Raw genomic sequence first — 18506 nt, forward strand, 5'->3', positions numbered from 1 at the left:
CAACGATAAGTCTCGTAATCGCGAATTAAATCAACAAATTACACAGTCGACGGAACTCGATGTGGCATTCAGACCTAAGAAAACATGCCTCCGCAATGAAAACATGTCACCGCTCGTTCCATTGTTCCTCGTATCTACGCATGCATCTCCTTTGCCATAATCACCGCCGTGCAAGTTAACCTCCCATGGCGCTGGCGCTTTATTATTCAGGACCGGCCACGTGTAAAACGTGTATAAACGTCGACTCGGGAATCGACGGAATACCGATGTACCCGAAGCCAGCGACGGGTAAATTTCTCGTCCACGGACGAGTCTCGAGTAACGGGTAAAAGATTAACAATGTCTCATTCGCTCGAACGAGAATTAAAACGAAAAAGAAACGCGCCCGAATCGCTCCAACGGACGTCGTTTTCGAATCAAGATTTTACGCGCGATTTTAATGGTACGCTGTCGGTTAGACGTCAGCGCATGTCACGTCTAAAAGTTTCAAGAGTAAGCACCAGCGCCACAATGTTTTTCAACGTGGTCATTCGCAGAGAATACGTTTCGTAACGCGAATAGCATGGAACCTGGCAACAACCGCTCTCTCTTTTTCGCAAAAAAACAACGTCCGAGCACGTACGGGATGTTCGCGCAGCACCACCGTGGCGCGGATAGAGAAACGAAACGAACTACGAACCAGACGGGAATCGAAGATAGGTAGATACGTTTCGTAGATAGAAATAATTTCCCATGAAATTCACGGGATGCGGAAATAACGATCAACGTTGTTCGCGTTATCGACAGATGGCTGGTAACGATACATTTGTCGACAATCGTATACAATTACTTCGTTTTATGTGTTCCACGATAGCAATCGCGCAGACTTCGAGCGGACTGCATGAAAGAGGGTCGAAATGATACATAACCTTGTTGTATACAAAAAAGGGATGGAAAAAGAATTTTTCACGGTTTGATATCGTTATTAATGAACAAACAGTACTATAAGAAGCGATTACTTCTTAAACAGTACTATAAGAAGCGAAGACTGTTATTTTGTAAATCTTGGGGGTTAGGTCTGGATTAGGACATTTGTCGATGATCGTAAAAAAACGTTGAAAGAACTTTTCAAGGTTTGATATCGTTATTAACGAAGAAACAGTACTATAAGAAGCGAAGACTGTTATTTTGTAAATCTTGGGGGTTAGGTCTGGGTTAGGGCATTTGTCGATGATCGTATACAATTACTTCGTTTTATGTGTTCCACGATAGCAATCGCGCAGACTTCGAGCGGACTGCATAAAAGAGGGTCGAAACGATACATAACCTCGTTGCGTACAAAAAAGAGATGGAAAAAGTACTTTTCCAGGTTCGGTGTCGTTATTAACGAACAAACGGTACTGTAAGAAGCGATCGAATACGTACGCAGCAGAAATCTGTTATTTTGTAAATCTTGCGAATTGGGGGTTAGGTGCACACTATTCCGAATAGATACATCCGTAGTAGCGCGTACTACGCGAATACCTTTGTAAGCGACAGTTCGCGCAAATTTCTAGCAACAATTCCAAATGGAATTCCATATCCAAAATAACGAGTGAGATAGCGCGGATATAAAAAAATTCGAGATGCTTCGCGCGAACGATCGCAACGAAGGATGCCACGCATCGGTGACAACTAAAATGGCCACGTGATTAGTCACAGATTTCTGATCGCGCGTACCGAAATCGCCGATCTTCACGCAACGTTACGAACGGATGCGGCGCGATCGAAGGATCGGTCGAATCTTCCAGATTGCAGCGCGTGTCGGACGAGTAGAAGATCGATATCGGAGGGAAAAAGTCGTTCGCTTACCTTTTTCTGGAATCGGTGCGCGTCGAGCCGTTCCTGGGGGTAGCGTGGCCGTCCTGTCTCTCGATCGACGAAAGAGACGCTACGTTTTCGACGCTTTGCCGGTAATTTCTTCGCTCGTTCTAACCGCTCGAACGCACGATCATTGTCTTCGAGCGGCACCGCGTTGCCGGGAGGGCCAAACCACGTACAGTCGGCGTCTAACGAGTTTTCTTTCTTCGTCTATCGGCGTGCACGAGGGATCGCGTACGCGAGGGCACTGTCACTGACAAACTGTTCGGTTCGATTGAACACCGTTTACCACGGTTCCCTCGGGAAACGTTGCTCTCGTTCTTCCTTTAACGCGGCCGAGACCGATGGACGCGGCGGATGAACAACGAATGCCATGGATGGAGGGGAACGGAGACGGAGAGGGAGAGAAAGAAAGAAAAAGGAAGGAACGAAACGGAATCAAATTTCTATGGTAGCCAATCGTGGTGCTCCGCTATCTTTCCCGCGAGAATCGTCGAATTGCCGCGCATTTTAGGCCAACGTTTCTCGAATCGTATTCCACACCGCGCGAACATATTTCACGACGATTCGTCGATTAATTATTTTAACGGTAATAAATTAATTTTACGTACTCTCAGCGTATAACAGCTTCCCGGCGGAATAACTTTTAACGTTATTCTTTTGATTATCCACGTAGCGAACGAATAGACAGCGGAACACTCGGGAACACTGTTTTGGCGGGTTTTCCATGGACTTTATATATCGCGATGAAAACTACGAAAAAGTACGGCTAGCTATGCACAGATGGCGTTTACGAAGAACGAACTGTGCAGCGTACAAATTTTTCCCTTTTACGGATCGTACTTCGCGATTCGACATGCTTTGGTATATACAGTCGTTGTAGTAAATATTCGTGCAGGAACCATTTGTATGTGTAAAATAAATTTATTTATAAAATAACCGGTTCCTGTACGAATACCGCTTACACTGACTGTAGCTCGGATTGATTCTTAGTCGTTTATAAATAAGACTAGAGTTGTACAAGAACTCGAAACATTTTTTTCGTAACTCGAGGGATTAAGGTTAAGTGACGCGTAATCCGTGATTACGGTTACCGAGAAATCGATAATCGTGATTAACTATTAGCGAATAATTAGACACGATTAGGTCCGAAAGATTACGTATTACTGATTTCTAGATTACGAACGTCGCTTTCGAGTGTCGATCAATCCGACGATTGTAAGTGGTCGTTAAGAAAGTAATCGCTACGAGCGACAGTTTTACAAATAAGAAAGCGATTTCTATAGCTTAGGAGAATCGCCGAAAGATTTAACGTTTGAGAAATACTGGCATAGACTGGGGAAGAGCACATTCGAATAGCTTTAGGTAATTATTTATAATAGCGTTGATCTCACCAATTTCATCAGCCTCGAGATATGCAGGAGGGGGCACTGTGTATTTTGGACCAAAGCGAACATCGATCGCTCTTGATTTTTGACACGTTACCGACGATCGTTAATCGGCTTTTTTACATAGAAATTTTGTTCACGTAAATTCTACCGATCTCTGCCAGTTACAGAGTTGCACGTTATAAACGAGGTCGCTACTCGCGCGAGCACCGGGTTGCCTCTTGCTAGGAGCTCTCCGATGGCAACTACACAAAGGAAACTAATTACTTTCGTTTTTTAATTGGCGATGTCGGCGCTATTGCAAATAATTGTAATTAAGAGGGGAGTCTGGTCCAACTAATAATTTCCAGATATAATTAATTTTTGTTATTGAAACTTTTTTTACATATAAAGGGACGTTCAAAGAAGAAAATTTGACAGCGTAGATTTAACTTGAATGTATACATATATAGAAATAGTAGTCGCAAGGAAAGGATTTTATATATATATATGTGTACATGTAAAAAAAGTTTCAATAGCAAAAATTAATTATATCTGGAAATTATATGCATTAGAAAAATACATTAGCTGAACCAGACTCCCCCCTTAATTCTACCGGAAACAAGAAAAGATTAAATCTATCGCTCGTTACGAATAGCGTGTACAAATATCGCGATCGTTATCCTCGAATTTACACGGGTACATACATAAAAAAAAGGTTGACTCATCGGTTTCGTCACGTTCAGTGACATATCGTAACCCAAAACGTTTAAAAACAAAGAACGGCGAAAACGGTTCGTAAGGCGCGCGCGATCGCGAAAAATGCAAGTTCGAATATACAACGGTGTTTCGCCGAGACAATTTCTGTTCGGTAATTAATACGTAAATAAAACAATGCACGAGGAAGGGAATTTGTTACTTTTACCTCGACGGAAGGAGGAGAGACGTGGAGACGGAGGTGTAAAACAGTCGGGGCTCGTTGCAAAAAATGTACATTACGTTTATTGATGTTAGCTCGCGAAGCTCCTCGTGAATATCGAGTGGATTACAAAGAGGCGCTCGGTTCGAAGGGTCTGAGGAGTGATTTTTTACGTCGCGATGACGACGCGCGACCGTCCGTAAGGGACGTCGGTCGTGTACATTTCCTTTCTTTCACCATTTTGCTTCAAACAAGAAAAGAAAAAAAAAAAGAAAAAGAAAAGAGGAGTCCGCTACGGACTATAATAAATTGCTACGACGTTTCTATCGTCTGGATTCCGTTTCGACTCCGCGTTATGCATCCCCCGACCGTTGTCCCGACGACGAAGACAAGGCGGGCGATGTGAACGTCGCTTGGTACCGGAGGAGATCGATACGCGAAAGTATTAATAATGATATTCTCGTCCGATCGATGCAGGCGAAATGCTACGGCTTGGTAAGGACAGTGACCGTTTATATTATTCTGTCGTAATATTTATACTTCAACGTACAAACTATATCGTACCTTTGTAACCTCTAACGCAATCGGGGTACAGGGGTAATTATTTACACAGCCTAGGACCATTTCGCGTGGTCCAGGATTACGCGGTACAGTTTCAAACGAGATCCGCAGACTCGTCGATCCACGATCAACCTCCTCGTCTCGGGTCCAGCATGACAACACGCGATCGTTAATGATGACAAGTATCTCCACATTCCTATCAACTAGTTATCAACATTTATACATAATACAACCAAGTTCCTCGCACGCACGCACTCTCAGCCCCCATTCGTAGGATTGCGCGAACGTTCTCGCCTCCATCCTTTTTATTTTTCTTTATCGCTTTTACAGGGTGTCTCAAAAATGTTGCAACACCTTGAAAGAGGCGATTCGGGAGGTGATTTGAAACAATTTTTTCCTTGGCGAAAATGTTGTCCGAGGCTTCGTTGAGGAGATATTAAGAGAAAGGCCCCGGACCAATCAGAGCGCGAGTTTGTCGGTGGGCGGTAGCGGTAGGCGTGGCTACGCGCTCTGATTGGTCGCGGCCTTTCTCTTAATATCTCCTCAACGAAACCTCGGACAACATTTTCGCTAAGGAAAAAGTTGTTTCAAATCACCTCCCGAATCGCCTCTTTCAAGGTGTTACAACATTTTTGGGACACCCTGTATAATCCCGATCGGCGTTACCGCGTCTCGTTGAAAACAACGAAAATTACCGCGCTCGCACGTGCCGCTTTCAACCTAATACCCTAACGAGTCCGTCTCAATTTTGTACTCGCAGATCGCACGAAAGTATTTCTAACGGTTACGGAGACGAAAGACGTTTTCCTATGCGACAGATGAATAACGAAACAGGATACCGCGATTACAAACTTTTCGCACAGGAGGAAAACGTTCGACGCTTCGAATAACTCGCGCGTCGCGTCGTTGGTCTCCACGTTACGGCTCGGATACCTCGAACGAAAATTAAATAATAATACTTGCAACGGAATTAAAAAGGTCGAGACGTCGCGAAGAACTGTCTACCCGATCGTTCTAGAATTCTCGTGATACGTGTAACGAAAGGTCCGTCGGTTTTGAACAAAGGCACGAGGAACGACCTCTACACGTTCGTTAATCGGCACGATTAAGTGCGCGCGGTGGTTTTTGTTGTTGGTCTTGCAGCGAACGTTTCTTGATGCGTGAAAGCGAAAAAGGACGCAAGGTGACATGGCACGATACCTTAATGATTAGAAAAAGGACAGGGAACGAATCGATGGAAACGCGTTCGATACCTTTTGCATTCGAAACGTTTTACGCTTTCGCTTGTTGAGTTAGAAGGGGATACTGGCTAATCGACCGGAAAAGCGAGACTGGAAAAATGCGTATCCGTGATCGAGGTCTTCCTTTGACACGTTCGAACGCCGGCGGTGTTTGGTGTTCTCGCCGACGCGAACCTGTTAAAGACGCGAGAGCAACGGTGGTCGTTCGCCAAAAAACAAATTGGTCGAACTGGCTACCTCGCCTCTGCGCGACGCATTTATCATAAGATCGCAAAACGATGCTTGTAGTCGGATACGATCGCAAAAGGTTCTCGGAAATGTAACGCGCGTCGAAGAAAGGGATACCGATTCACCTGCTTCCGATACGTATTTACATGGACGCCTGTAAACGGGCGTCCGGTGTCGGGGACAATTAATTATCATAATTCGCGTATCGCGTTAACGAAGCTGCCGTTCAGTCGAGGAAACGTAACCAACGAGTATAAATTAATACGAACCGTCGACAAAACCTGATGGTAAAGCTAAAGATAAATTCGCGCGAACGCAGAAACACGGAAACGTTGACCATTAACGGGAAGAACATTGCACAAAATGCTGGCCGCGTCAGCGAAACGCTCGGCTAGGCGCTAAACGCGTGTCGAGAAAAATAGGCCTCGCCGGTCCAGCTGTTGCGTAACGTTCGAACAAAATTGCGGACGACGAAACAAATTCTCTTTAATAATTAACACCGCGAGCCTCGTAACGACGCGGAATTGCGATTCGCGGTAGTCGGGCACACGACACCGCCGGAGCAGCGTGTCGTCGTGTTAAAATAAGAATATAAAATTATAAAACTATCAACAAATGTACAGATCGGTAGAAAACATTGTCTCGAGAATGATAAAATTCCAAGGAAACGAGAATGGACACGCGATCGACTTTCGGGCTAGGATCTGTTCTCGATTCCATCGAATCGTTCGTAAACGGATAGGCCAACGACAAAACAATAAGATTATTTACTCGTTGTTGCTCGAACTCGTTCGTCTTTCGTAATCGACGAAGAGAAAACGATTTACGGGGGTTCGCTTCGAACGACAAAGGTACGGTCCGAATAAATAAAACGACGATTTTAAAACAAGCACGTGACAATGGGAGAATAGGTTTCGACATGAAATTGACAAATATCGACGATCAAAGGAGCGATTCCAACCCGAAAGTTCACGGTCACGACAACGCCGTTGATCTACGTAGATTGAGCAGCTTTGGTCGAGAGGACCGGTCTTACGACGAGAACGCGTTTGTGCGCAAAGAAAGTAAAACGGGAGGAAAACAGAAAAGGGAAAGGAGAAAGTTTGGCGTGTAAAATTTTTCACGCGTGTCTACCGAAGTCAAGACCACGGAGTGTAAACGCATCGACGTTATGTAGCTATACTTCGACTGCACTTTTCTTCGAATCAAGATTAAATTCATTGTTCCTTCGCTCTACCGTATCTTTTCGCCTCTAGCCAAGTGGTAGGTTTAATATTTTTGTTCGAATGCCGTCTAAAAGGAGCTGCTCTAAGTATGTGTCCGCAGATCTATACCGTTGCGAACGGTCTAAAACCCTGAGATACGATATCGCCTCGGTGCGATTAGTCCTCTCCATGAAAAATTGGCCTGGTAACAAAGTTTCTCTGACGTTATAAAGTTATAAATACGGTGGTTGTTTCTCGCGTGTGCGTTGCATCCGTCGAAGAAATGAATATATCGAGAGAAAATGGACGAACAATATCGCGAATATAATGTAAATCTTCTAAGGTATAAAAGTGCGGCGTTGTGCGCGACGCAGCTAAATATCATCAAATTTCCGATCGATTCGGAGCTGCTCGGTTCCGCTTCCGAAACGATCCACGTCAAAATCGTTGTACGATATAACATAGAAACTGTGTCTTGGAACCAAATCCCGTAAAATCAGATATAGTCGGAGCGATAGCGAACCGTGTGTGTATACGCGTGTACGTGTGTGTGTATGTATGTATGTACGTATGTATGTTTTTTTTTTCAGTGACGATACATTAGAAAAAGTTGTCGACAGTTAAAACTTCTCACATTACGATAGAGTATAGATTACGTTGGCTAATCGTTACCTTTACGTAGTAAAAAATCCGTCAAGCTATACGAGTCTACGACAAAGTGTGTATCAAATTCTTTTCATATTTTTTTTTTTCTCTCCCAAAAACCATCATTCTCTAATAGACACGAGATAATTGTATACCTGTATATAGCTCGTGGAACGATCGTCCAGTTCGAGTAGAGCGCGATTCGACGCCAGGAATCGCCCGGTCTCCTCGTTAAAATAACTTCTTCGGTTTCTCCACTCGTAAAAAAAGCTCACTACCGTTCCGATGTCGTTATCTAAACAACGAAACGACACCGTGTACGTCGTCTTCGACGTTCAGGTAATATACGACGTATAAAAGCACGATTCTAACGACGACAGCCGACTCGTGTCCGTGCCGTGCATTCGTCGCGACAGTCTGAAGTTCTAAGGTGTACGAGGATTAGATTCGCGCGGGTGCTCCTTCTCTACGGATGGTTCATTGGTAAAATACGTACGGTTACGTAAACTAAATCTCGTTAACCCTCCGAGCATCGATAATGCTACGCTGTGCGTATCGTTTCCAGTGGTTTTTGTCGTCGATTGTTCTACAGTACGGCGAGTCGTCACTCCTCCGTCGACGAGCACGTCCCCGTCCACAAAATACGGTTTTTCGTTCTTCCGTCGCCTCCGATTACTTTCGTTACTAGAAACCGATACTTCCTAGCGCGAACGGCGAACGCTGACGACCGTACAACTTGAAATTTTCGTAGCGCACCCCATGTTGCGTTACTGTTCGGTGCGCGTTAACGCGATAAACAGTCCGAGTGCTCGAGCCCCCTTTTCAAAGGAGCGGTACAAGCCGTTCGAATGGGACGTTTGCTTAAAAAGCGCGCAAACTCCTCGCGACACGTTCCAGATTCTCCTCAGGAGAGGTATGGTCCTTTTGGAGGAAGGGTGAAATTTTGAAAGGCAGCTCGCGACCTCCGGTCGAGGACGCCAAGCCGTCGACACGACGCCGGTCCGACGGCGTTCGTCGCGTGATGCGTTTCCCAGGTATCTCGATACCGTTCACATGTTGTACGCCACGTAGATAGGATCGAGCTGGTCCGCAAGAAAACCGTCGCGCAAGTGCATCCGTTGCTTCTCGCCGCGTGAATTTATCGGTACCACTCCGGGATCCACTACGACTACCACCCCGACCACCAGGTGGTGCTCCTCGAGGACGGCGCTGGTGACTAACGCCACGAGATCCAATGCCTCGCTCTCGCTTCCGTCGAGTTCCACCACCACTACCAACAGGTTGGTCCAGGTGAATACCGCGCTGCGAACAGAACGAACGTTTTCGTGTATAGTAAACAAGCAGGCTGTTTGAGAAATACTGTAAGTAGTAGGGTTTCCCAGATAAATCGCGCACCGATGTAATAGAACATTAACTGGATTGATTACGGGAGGATCGATTATCATTGTTTACTCACCATTCGGCAATCTTCTTGTGACATCTCATTACGCTATTCTCGATATCGATCGGGTGGTATCGCATCCCCCTGAGGAGAATAGCCTCGTCGAGTGCTCCGACGACGAACACGGCGTCGTGCAACTCGGCGTCGCCGGGGACGAGATCCGCTTCGGCGGCGGATGTGTCGCCGGGAACGTCGCTGATAACCGACTGCTGAACACTCTCGGTACGCCTCAAGAAACCGAGATAACCGGTCCTGGCGTAAACCTCGTTCGTGTTTCCGGTCACGAGACGGGCGTTGAAGTGATCCGCGTAATCGCTCTCGTCGCCGTAGATGGTAAAGTAGCCACTGGCGTTGTGAGCGGATTGCACCCATATCTCGCCCAAGTGAGAGTCCCCGCACTGCCCTTTCGTTTCCGGATTGGCGATTATCACTTTTACCCCGGGAAGCAGTTTTCCCGATTCCATGAGGCACAGAGAGTGAGGACTACCCCTTTCGACCAAGGACACGCGGTCGTTGCGCAACGCGCGGAGATCGACGTACACCGTGGACGGTTCCGGACTCGACGCACCCTGTTCAGGTAACAATTAGATAGAAAATAGTCATTGAGAGTCACAAAGGGTTACTTGTCGGATTAGCGTGTATACGAACCTGTAAACAAATGGCGGTGTTCACTCTGCACCCGAAGGAGGTGGACACGGCTCGAGGACTCAGGCCCAAAGCGGAGAAAAGTTTGCTGAAACTCGTGGTAAGCGCGATTCGCGGCCTCTCTTCGGCTACGACCACGCACGTTCTCACGCACGCCAAGCTGACGCCTCGCGCTTTTAGCGCGTGAACGGAGGAACCGAGTCCCTTCGTGCACAGTTCCATTACGCCGTATGAACAAAACGTGTCTCTCACTCTGGACTGACTGACCGCCGACAGCCACAACGCTGGATTAGCTTCCACCTACGAGCATAAAGATATCAGAACTGATCGCGCCCTTCGCGGCTCTAGAGCTTTCGGATAACTACGAACCTCCGACGGCGGTATAAGTATGGAATGATGGCCGCTGTATATACTGCTCAAACACCACAGAGCGAATCCTAATCCCGAGTAAGGATCCAAGCACAGGGCGATGTGTCGCGACGGATACAATTCACAGGCAAGCTTCATGGCACGGCACAGAGACGTCACTGCTGCGTGAGACATCTTAATCCCTGCGAGCATACCCGTGGTCGAGACGCTGAAATCTAGATAAGCCAGCATCTCCGCCGTGGGAGCTCGGTACATAACAGGTAGCTTCTTCTTTGGCATGTCGTCCATATCGAGAATCGTCGGCCAGCTCTTTATGTCGACAACGTTATTCGCCTCCTGATTACCAATTTACCAGTTTAAACAAACGTGACACGTGTCGGCGTACGCGTGTACAGAGCGATCCATTCGTTTCAACCCTACAGCGAGCATTTATCCGTAATTCCATCGCGTGGTTACATTTAATACTATTTCTTATTAATTTCAAAATACAAAATGCGCTGTGATACATGCATCGAGCATTCACAAGGCTCGTCAAACGCGAAACAGTCTTGCCCAGTGATTTCCAAACTGTGACGTATTGTAAATATGTAAAATGTAAATGTAACATGTAAAAAACTGTTAGAGAAAGAAAAAATAAATACGGGAAAAGTTTAACTTCTTCGACATCGACGACGTAGCCCGATTGTCATTTTACCGACACTTCGAATTCCAAAGAAACTAAACCTAAAGAAACATTACACGGATCCACTTGTACACGAAATATCGAGAAATCGATGTCGCCATCGTTGTACCTTCGTTTTCAGCAGTTTCAGGAGATTCTGATTCGTGAGCACGAGCACGGACTTACTGACGTCCACGATCATGCGGACAGTGGGCAGAGTGGTCTGGAGGTTTTGAGGATGAGGCGGCCTGATCGTGACTGGCACGGCTCCAACGTAGAGGCAACCGTAGAACGCGCATATCAAGTCTGTACCGGGTGGAAATATTAATGCCACGTGGTCCCCGGTATTGATCCGTCCGCGGTCCAACAAAAGATTCCCGATTCGCTCGGCTTTCTTGTGCAGTTGCGAGCAGGACAGGGAAGTCGCCACCGCTCCCTTGGCGTTCAACGACGTGAATATCACGTGGTCGGAGGTACTGACTGCCCGCCATCGAAGAATCTCCGAGATGAATTGATACTGAAAATATCGAGCACGTGAATGACGGAGTTGCGAACCGTAGAAGAATAATAAAAAAAAAAGGTGGGGCGTACCTTTTTAGCGTTATCGCTGTCCTCGTCCAAGACACCCATGTCCCGTCCTTGAGCCGAGGCCAATCTATTACCCTGAACAATGTTGCCCACCATGACACTGGCCGGACCAACGTCTGCAACAGAATCCCCCGCTACACGCCCCCGCACCATTCCGTTAGTAAACCAACACAAACACTCAACCCAATAATGAGTAGCTCACACACTCTCCCCTGACTGAGGCCGGAAAAATCAAAGCACTACATAGGTACGTTACTGGCAACGAATTGGTTCGTTATTGTCGAAAGGCGATTAACGCGCGCCCCTTTGTACGGGCGTGATCGGAGCATTCCATAAACTGTACATACTCGACGAAAAAAAAAAAAAAGAAAAAAAAAGAGAGAGAGAGAAGAAAGAATGCAACGCTTTAAAAAAAAAAAATATACAGCGATGTGAAATCAATTAACGAAGCGTTAGTGTAATAAAAACGAAATAATTAAAATTGTAATTCCTCGAAAGCTGTGTTTTCTTACGTACCAATCGTGAGACTTGTATATACAGAGCGTATCGAAAACGAGTCTCACATCGCTAGGCGTAATTCGTCTATAGCCATTAGACTGCTACGGGGTGTTCGGAGCTCAGCCAAAAGAAAGAAGGGCGAAAAATAAGAGAAAATACATGCTAAGCGTTAAAAATTACTTGGACGGTAGGATAAATTAACAGTACATGATATGTAGCAAGAGACGGTTATATACTTTGTACATCTGTGCTAAAAGTCGCTAAAAGCCTACGCAAAGTGTTACGTTTCTTCGCGCGTTAATTCAGGATTCTCAACGAAGAATGAAATCCGAACAACAACTGCTCATTCATTCTCTCATTAATCATTCTCATAAACATCTCCGACGAAACCAACGATCCAACGAATCGGCGGAAGATCTTCGCCGCGGAAATATCGCTCGAATATCGGAAATACCGTTCCAACGGATCGCAAGTTATCCGGTGTTTTTCGCCGATTCGCTGGACCGTCGTCGCTTAAATTACAACGTGTAAAGAAAAAACGTGGAAATGTTAAAAACCAAGAAAAGAGAGTGTATATATTGTCCTTTTGCTTGCTGACATTCATGTAATTCGATTAAAGTCCGTAAATTTTATCTATGTACCTGAAGTTCGGGGGCTTAGTACTCGCAGGTGAAAATGCAATCGCTTACCTGAATGGACCTCGCGTGGTTTCGGTAGATTCGTAACGCAAGTGTGCGGACAAAGCAGAACATTAGCCGGGTGTAGTGTACCCTCTAGAAAACGTCTTTTCGTTTCCGACAGGTGGATACCGCCCAGCGGCGTTTTCGGCAGGTAATTCGGCGGGACCAGCGCCAGACAGTATATCCCGACGGCGTGAATCGAATCCACTGCTTGGAGAACTCGCGACATCCATTGGAAGCTCTGAGGAAGTGAAACACGAGTTAAAATTTCGTCTACGCGACGTGGACTATATGACGCCTTGAGAACCAGAGTGGCCAAAGTAACATCTTTTTTATTTAAATTGCGGTACGGCCTAAAGTGACGTACACTTAATTTCTTCGATCATTAACAGATGGCGACACAGAGCTTGCTTGTTTTTATTTTAAGTGCACGGGGCTCTCTTTCTCCCATATCGCTCCCATATGTACTATGTGTACATCGAGTTATTGCATTTATCTGATTCTTTCTCATATTTTTCCATTACTTTATTTTAATAGGCTTTCCTATACCTTGTATGTGTTAGCCGGCCCTAACCCAACTAAACTGTAACGAATTTTTGCCAAATAGGTCCAATTTCTCTTTATAACTCGGTACCGTAATTTTGTCGACTACTTTGGTTCTCATCGCCTCATATATAGCGATGGAACATCATCTAGGATCTTTCCGACGAGGACGCTCCGTGTGTAACAACCGACGCAGAGAACAGAGCGATTCCCTTTCGCGATCGTTTCGGTTTTATAAATGGGTAACCCCTACGAAATTTTATCTCGATCGCATAACGAGAAAACAACGCGATCTACCGAGGATAATCCACGACCTTGCGCAGCTAGTTGATTCTAATCGGATCATTCGGAAAACAACCACCGTTGAACGCGATTATCGGTTGTCGGATGCTCGTAAGGCTTCTGTTTGGACTTGGCGAGGCTTTAACGGGCATCGAGCGTCTCGTCTGAAAGAGCCGTTAATGCTACTCGAAACGTACTTCCTCCTCGCTGCAATCGGGTCGCTGTTCCGCAACCACGCATATTCGTTCGTCCCTCAGAACGCGAACGCTGAACACGGCTATTCTACCGCGATAAATGAACTTCATGGGTTCCACGGCGAGAACCGTGGCTATGATGTCGTCAGCGTTGTGCTTTCTTCCTGTGACAGTCATCAATCCATCGCGCGAACCGCAGACGAAAACCAGACCACCCGGTCCAAGAAAGCCTAGCAAACCGGAACGAGTGTACTCCACGTCGCCCAACGGAGTCCCGTCGGCTTGCAACGGAGCCACTTTGAAAGTGTTATTTGTCAGCCCTTGCAGTCCCCAGTACTGGTTCCCCGTGGCGGAACTGTGCACGCAGATCTCGCCCACTTCGTCCGTCTTGCAGATGAACGGCTGCCCTTCCATCTTGATCACGACCACGATACCTATAGTCGACGAAAACATTTTTGTATCACAGCGAGCTTCGATAGCGGGACGACGAGCGTTCAGATTTAGATAAAAACTTACTTCCAGGCATAACTTGACCGCAGTCCTGAAGCGTTAAAGAAGTCAGGGAATTCTCTTGGTCGACTCGAACGACCCCGTAACTCAGTCCGGACATGGAGAGCACGCCCCGTCCAGTCGCGTTGACGCCAGCGCGGCCCGGTCTTCTGACCGAGACGGTCAGGGCTTCGCTGGAGGACGCGCACGGACAGACAGCGTCCGGTCTCAAACCTTTGGACTGGAACACGGAGAGGAATTGATCGCAGGAGGAAAGGGACCAGGGATTGGCGCCGTCGGCGACCAATAGCAGTCTCAGCGACGACAGCGAGATGTCCTTGTGGTCCTTCGTGGCCAACAGGCCCCAGTGAAGGTCCCGGGACTTCACCACGGCTACGCTGGCCCGGTGCTTCGTGATCATTTGCATCCAACTAGCGGGATTCACTTTCATCAGAGCGTACGGAATGAAAATCACGTGCATTCCGTTCAGAACGCTGGTCAGGGTGCTGTGCCAGAGACCGACTTCTCGTTTGAAATCCAGAACGCACACAGCGTTCTCGCCTTCTGTGTAACCGCAGGCCTGCGTCAGGCCACGACAGTGTGACAGCATCGCCGATCTGGTCACCGTCACGCCCATCACCGAGCCATCCTTGTCCGTGGTGTACTCGGTGTACGCAGGGGTGTCGTCCGTCAATCGGGGCGGCGGCAGCCAGTCCTTCGGCGTTTTACCCAAATGTTCCGTCACGAACCAGTGAAGCTTCGGCCAACCTTTGAACGCCACCACTTCGCCAGCCGCGGTCTTTGGCAATCCTTTCAGACAAGCTTCGCTGGTCAACGCCACCTACGGATCAGTTTAACACGTACGGCTTCCTTAACGTCCTCCGACATCCTATCCCTTTAAAACCATCGTTCACGCGAGCTAACTCACTTGAATTCCGCAGCTTCCTAAAAGAAACCCAATCTGCTGCGAGCCCGCGTCCCGGCGCGTCAAAGGGACCTCGATCGGCACAGGTACGATCCCGGCCTGGAGGCAACCGTAGAACGCGCACATGAAGCTTATCGGATCGTTGTTCGGGTAGACCAGAGCGATCCTGTCGCCGGGCTTCAGACAGCAATCGCCGCCGCGACTCAGAGCCTTGTTCAGCAGCGTGTACGCTATTTTATGGGAACGGCTCAGAAGCTTTCCGTAAGTCAGCGTTACGCAGAGCTTTCCGTTCGGATCGAGGACAGTCGCCACTGGCGCTTTGTACGTTGCCGAACCATACCTATGCAAACAGACCGTTATTGACGGACGACGAAACGTTTCAACGAAATATACAGTCAGTCAGTATGAATTTGTTGATGTATATGTATGAATATATACATGTATAAGCTTATTCATACATGTACATTCATTATCTCCCTCTCTCTCCCTATACATATATATATATATATAAAATTTTCATCACAAATTATACACATATATATATTTTATTAAATATATATATATATATATATATATTGTATACATATACAACCTACATGTAAATATATATTTAATAAAAAATATATATATATATATATATTGTATACATATACAACCTACATGTAAATATATATTTAATAAAAAAAATATATATATATATTGTATACATATAACCTACATGTAAATATATACATGTATAAGCTTCTTCGTATATGTACATTTATTATCTCCCTTTCACTCTCTCTCTCTCTCTATGTATATATATATATATATATATATTTTTTATTAAATATATAATGAACAAAAAAATATATATATGTATATATATGTAATTCGCGATGAAAATTTCAGGTAAAATTTGAAAACGACGAGTCCGACTCGCGATGATATTTTAGGCCAAACTTGCAAATCACGAGTCTGGCTCGCGATGGTATCGCATTTTCCGTTCGACTACGAATATCCGGTGACCCGAAGTCGCTTCAATTGCCGGGTGAATTGTTAACAACCTTCCAATAGTTTGCTCACAGCCAATGTGTATTTTTGTACATCGCGTGGAAAGTTTCGCGAGTAAACTTTATTCAAGTATCTCCGTCTCACCTCAGTATGGCAGCCTCGAGGGACCTGGGCAAGCCAGCGGGTACCGAGAACGGCTCGCCGACCGCCGAGGTCATGGAACCGCCCTCGGGTTTAGGAGCGTTCGGGTCCTTCGGGTTGGCGGCGATCTCTAGCTCGATGTCGTCGTCCTCGTAGAACTCGGGCAGCGGTCGTCGCTTCGGCCGCTTCAAGGTGTTGAGCAGCTGTTGAATCTTCGCGGAGACCTTCCAACGTCCGGTGGTCCCGGTATTGTTCTGATCCTCGACGACGTGATAGCGATTCACTCGATCGGCCCCTGGCCGCCTAGTCGACTGCTGGGCGGCTGGCGTGTTGCTCGTGTGCGTCACGTCCGGCGGCTGGATGTTGCAGTAAGCATGGGGCGTGTATTCCGCGATGTCCGTGATGTCCGCGCCAGGAGGTCTCCTAGCCGGTGGTCTCGGAGGTGGAGGCGTGTCTCGGGCCGAACCGGTGCTGCTGGTGTCCGACAGTCCTGTGCCTAAAAGTCCAACGTGAAACGCCTCCGAGCACCGCCGATCTCTCCGCCATTATTTCTCAATGAAATACAAACGGGCGCGTCGATCGCTATTCACGGGCCGATATTGCGCGAAACTTTCTACTTGGCGACCTCGACCGCTCTTATCGTCAAGATACCGGACTCTTCTTTCGCGTATATCTCGCGCGAAGTATCTATATACGCGTATTCTCGATGACGAGAATTTTTCTTTGTCCATATCGCTGTGCTAGATACCAAAGTCGTAATTGTTTTCCATCGAAGGTGTCCATCGCGATAAATCGAAGTTTCGAGCTACTTAACCGATCGTTCGGTCCTCGGATCGCTGACAAAGCAGCTACGCTGGCTTTTAATCTCTGAAAGCTTCGAACAATATCGACCGGAAAGAACCCGAGTCGCGGGAGGGTCGTTGCGCGTGAACTCGAAACTAACGAAACGACGGATGAAACTCTCACCCTGATTCCACGTGGCCGGCGACGCGTTTCGATGAAATTTAAATACGATACTCAGCCTCGAGGGCACAAAGCGATCGATTTAGCGCGAAACGACCGTGGAAGGCTAAACATTTTTCTCGATAAACAGTTTCTTTCCGGCGACTGTCTCGGAATATCTCGACAACGTATTCGCGTTAACGATCGCGATAAAACGAATCCGATCGACGGCAGAGCCCCGCGACCAGTTCCATCTTCCGTCGAAAGCAAATAAACGAGACGGTGTCTGGCTGCTCGAACGAATTTACGGGGTGATTCTTTTGCCTCGAGTCGCGTGCGAAGGATAGAAAATGTTAGATTCGAAGAAAGTATACCCGTCGGACCACCAGCACCGGGACTTTCCTCGGTGACCACGCTGTCCTCGTCGCTGCTCGATTCTCCGCTGTCGCGACGGTCCCGGTCGGGACTCCTGGCCATCACGGAAGTTCTCTTCGATGGCATCGGCAGGGACGGCTTCGGACGACCCTGCATCGCCGCCAAAGCCTGCTGCACCGCCTCCTGGCGCACCTCTGTGCATTCAGAGTCGAACGATCAACTAAACAACCTCTCGACACTATCGACGCGTTCGCGTACTCTACAGAACACGCGCACGGTTATCCTGAAACGGGCAACTTGCACTTTCAACTATGCGGATAAGCGTTCGCGCGAAATCCACGGACTCTGTCACTGAAATTCTTCGCGACCGTTCGCACGACACGGATAGGTACTCCATTTATCTTTGCGCGGTCGAAAGTTCCGTTCCGCGGACGAATTCGATTCGAAATTTCGTTATTCGAAACTCTAGGTCGACGAATAAAGTACGCGAGCACGGTTCGACGCCATCGACCGTATTCTATGGACGCACCTTAATTTTTAAGCAATTTTTTAAAAAATTACATTTTTATTATTAGATTGCCTCCGTGAGGTCATTTTCAAGAATGGAGAATTTTCAAGAATAGAGAATTTTCAAGAATTTTAAACCAAACCTTGGACATTTTTATATTAATTTCGAGTACAAGACGCGCTTGAATTTTTAAGCAATTTTTAAAAATGGAGAATTTCCAAGAATTT

The 18506-nt window shown here is 46.8% G+C and overlaps 2 protein-coding genes across 7 annotated transcripts in view; both read right to left on the bottom strand.

Moving 5' to 3' along the window:
* The window catches only part of LOC128894467 (band 3 anion exchange protein), a 47807-nt gene extending 45394 nt beyond the window's left edge, over positions 1–2413 (bottom strand). The window contains exon 1 of the mRNA XM_054156208.1: positions 1831–2413. The gene's annotated coding sequence lies outside the window, so the exon portion shown is untranslated. The remainder of the gene's footprint in view (positions 1–1830) is intronic.
* Positions 2414–4181: 1768 nt separating this feature from the next.
* The window catches only part of LOC128894465 (disco-interacting protein 2), a 45036-nt gene continuing 30711 nt past the window's right edge, over positions 4182–18506 (bottom strand). For 4 of the 6 annotated variants that reach the window (XM_054156197.1, XM_054156200.1, XM_054156199.1 and 1 more), the window contains 12 exons: positions 17771–17965; positions 16458–16950; positions 15324–15660; positions 14423–15236; positions 13910–14340; positions 12897–13128; positions 11713–11843; positions 11252–11638; positions 10461–10796; positions 10095–10391; positions 9462–10015; positions 4182–9307 (listed from right to left, as the gene is read on the bottom strand). In XM_054156197.1, the coding sequence (XP_054012172.1) occupies positions 9055–9307; positions 9462–10015; positions 10095–10391; positions 10461–10796; positions 11252–11638; positions 11713–11843; positions 12897–13128; positions 13910–14340; positions 14423–15236; positions 15324–15660; positions 16458–16950; positions 17771–17965 (4460 nt within the window). In that variant the 3' untranslated portion in view covers positions 4182–9054. The remainder of the gene's footprint in view (positions 9308–9461; positions 10016–10094; positions 10392–10460; positions 10797–11251; positions 11639–11712; positions 11844–12896; positions 13129–13909; positions 14341–14422; positions 15237–15323; positions 15661–16457; positions 16951–17770; positions 17966–18506) is intronic. The other 2 variants (XM_054156202.1, XM_054156198.1) reach the window with 1 other exon arrangement.

The sequence above is a fragment of the Hylaeus anthracinus genome, unplaced genomic scaffold (genome assembly GCF_026225885.1).
Source record: "Hylaeus anthracinus isolate JK02 unplaced genomic scaffold, UHH_iyHylAnth1.0_haploid 4, whole genome shotgun sequence".
Classification (NCBI taxonomy): domain Eukaryota; kingdom Metazoa; phylum Arthropoda; class Insecta; order Hymenoptera; family Colletidae; genus Hylaeus; species Hylaeus anthracinus.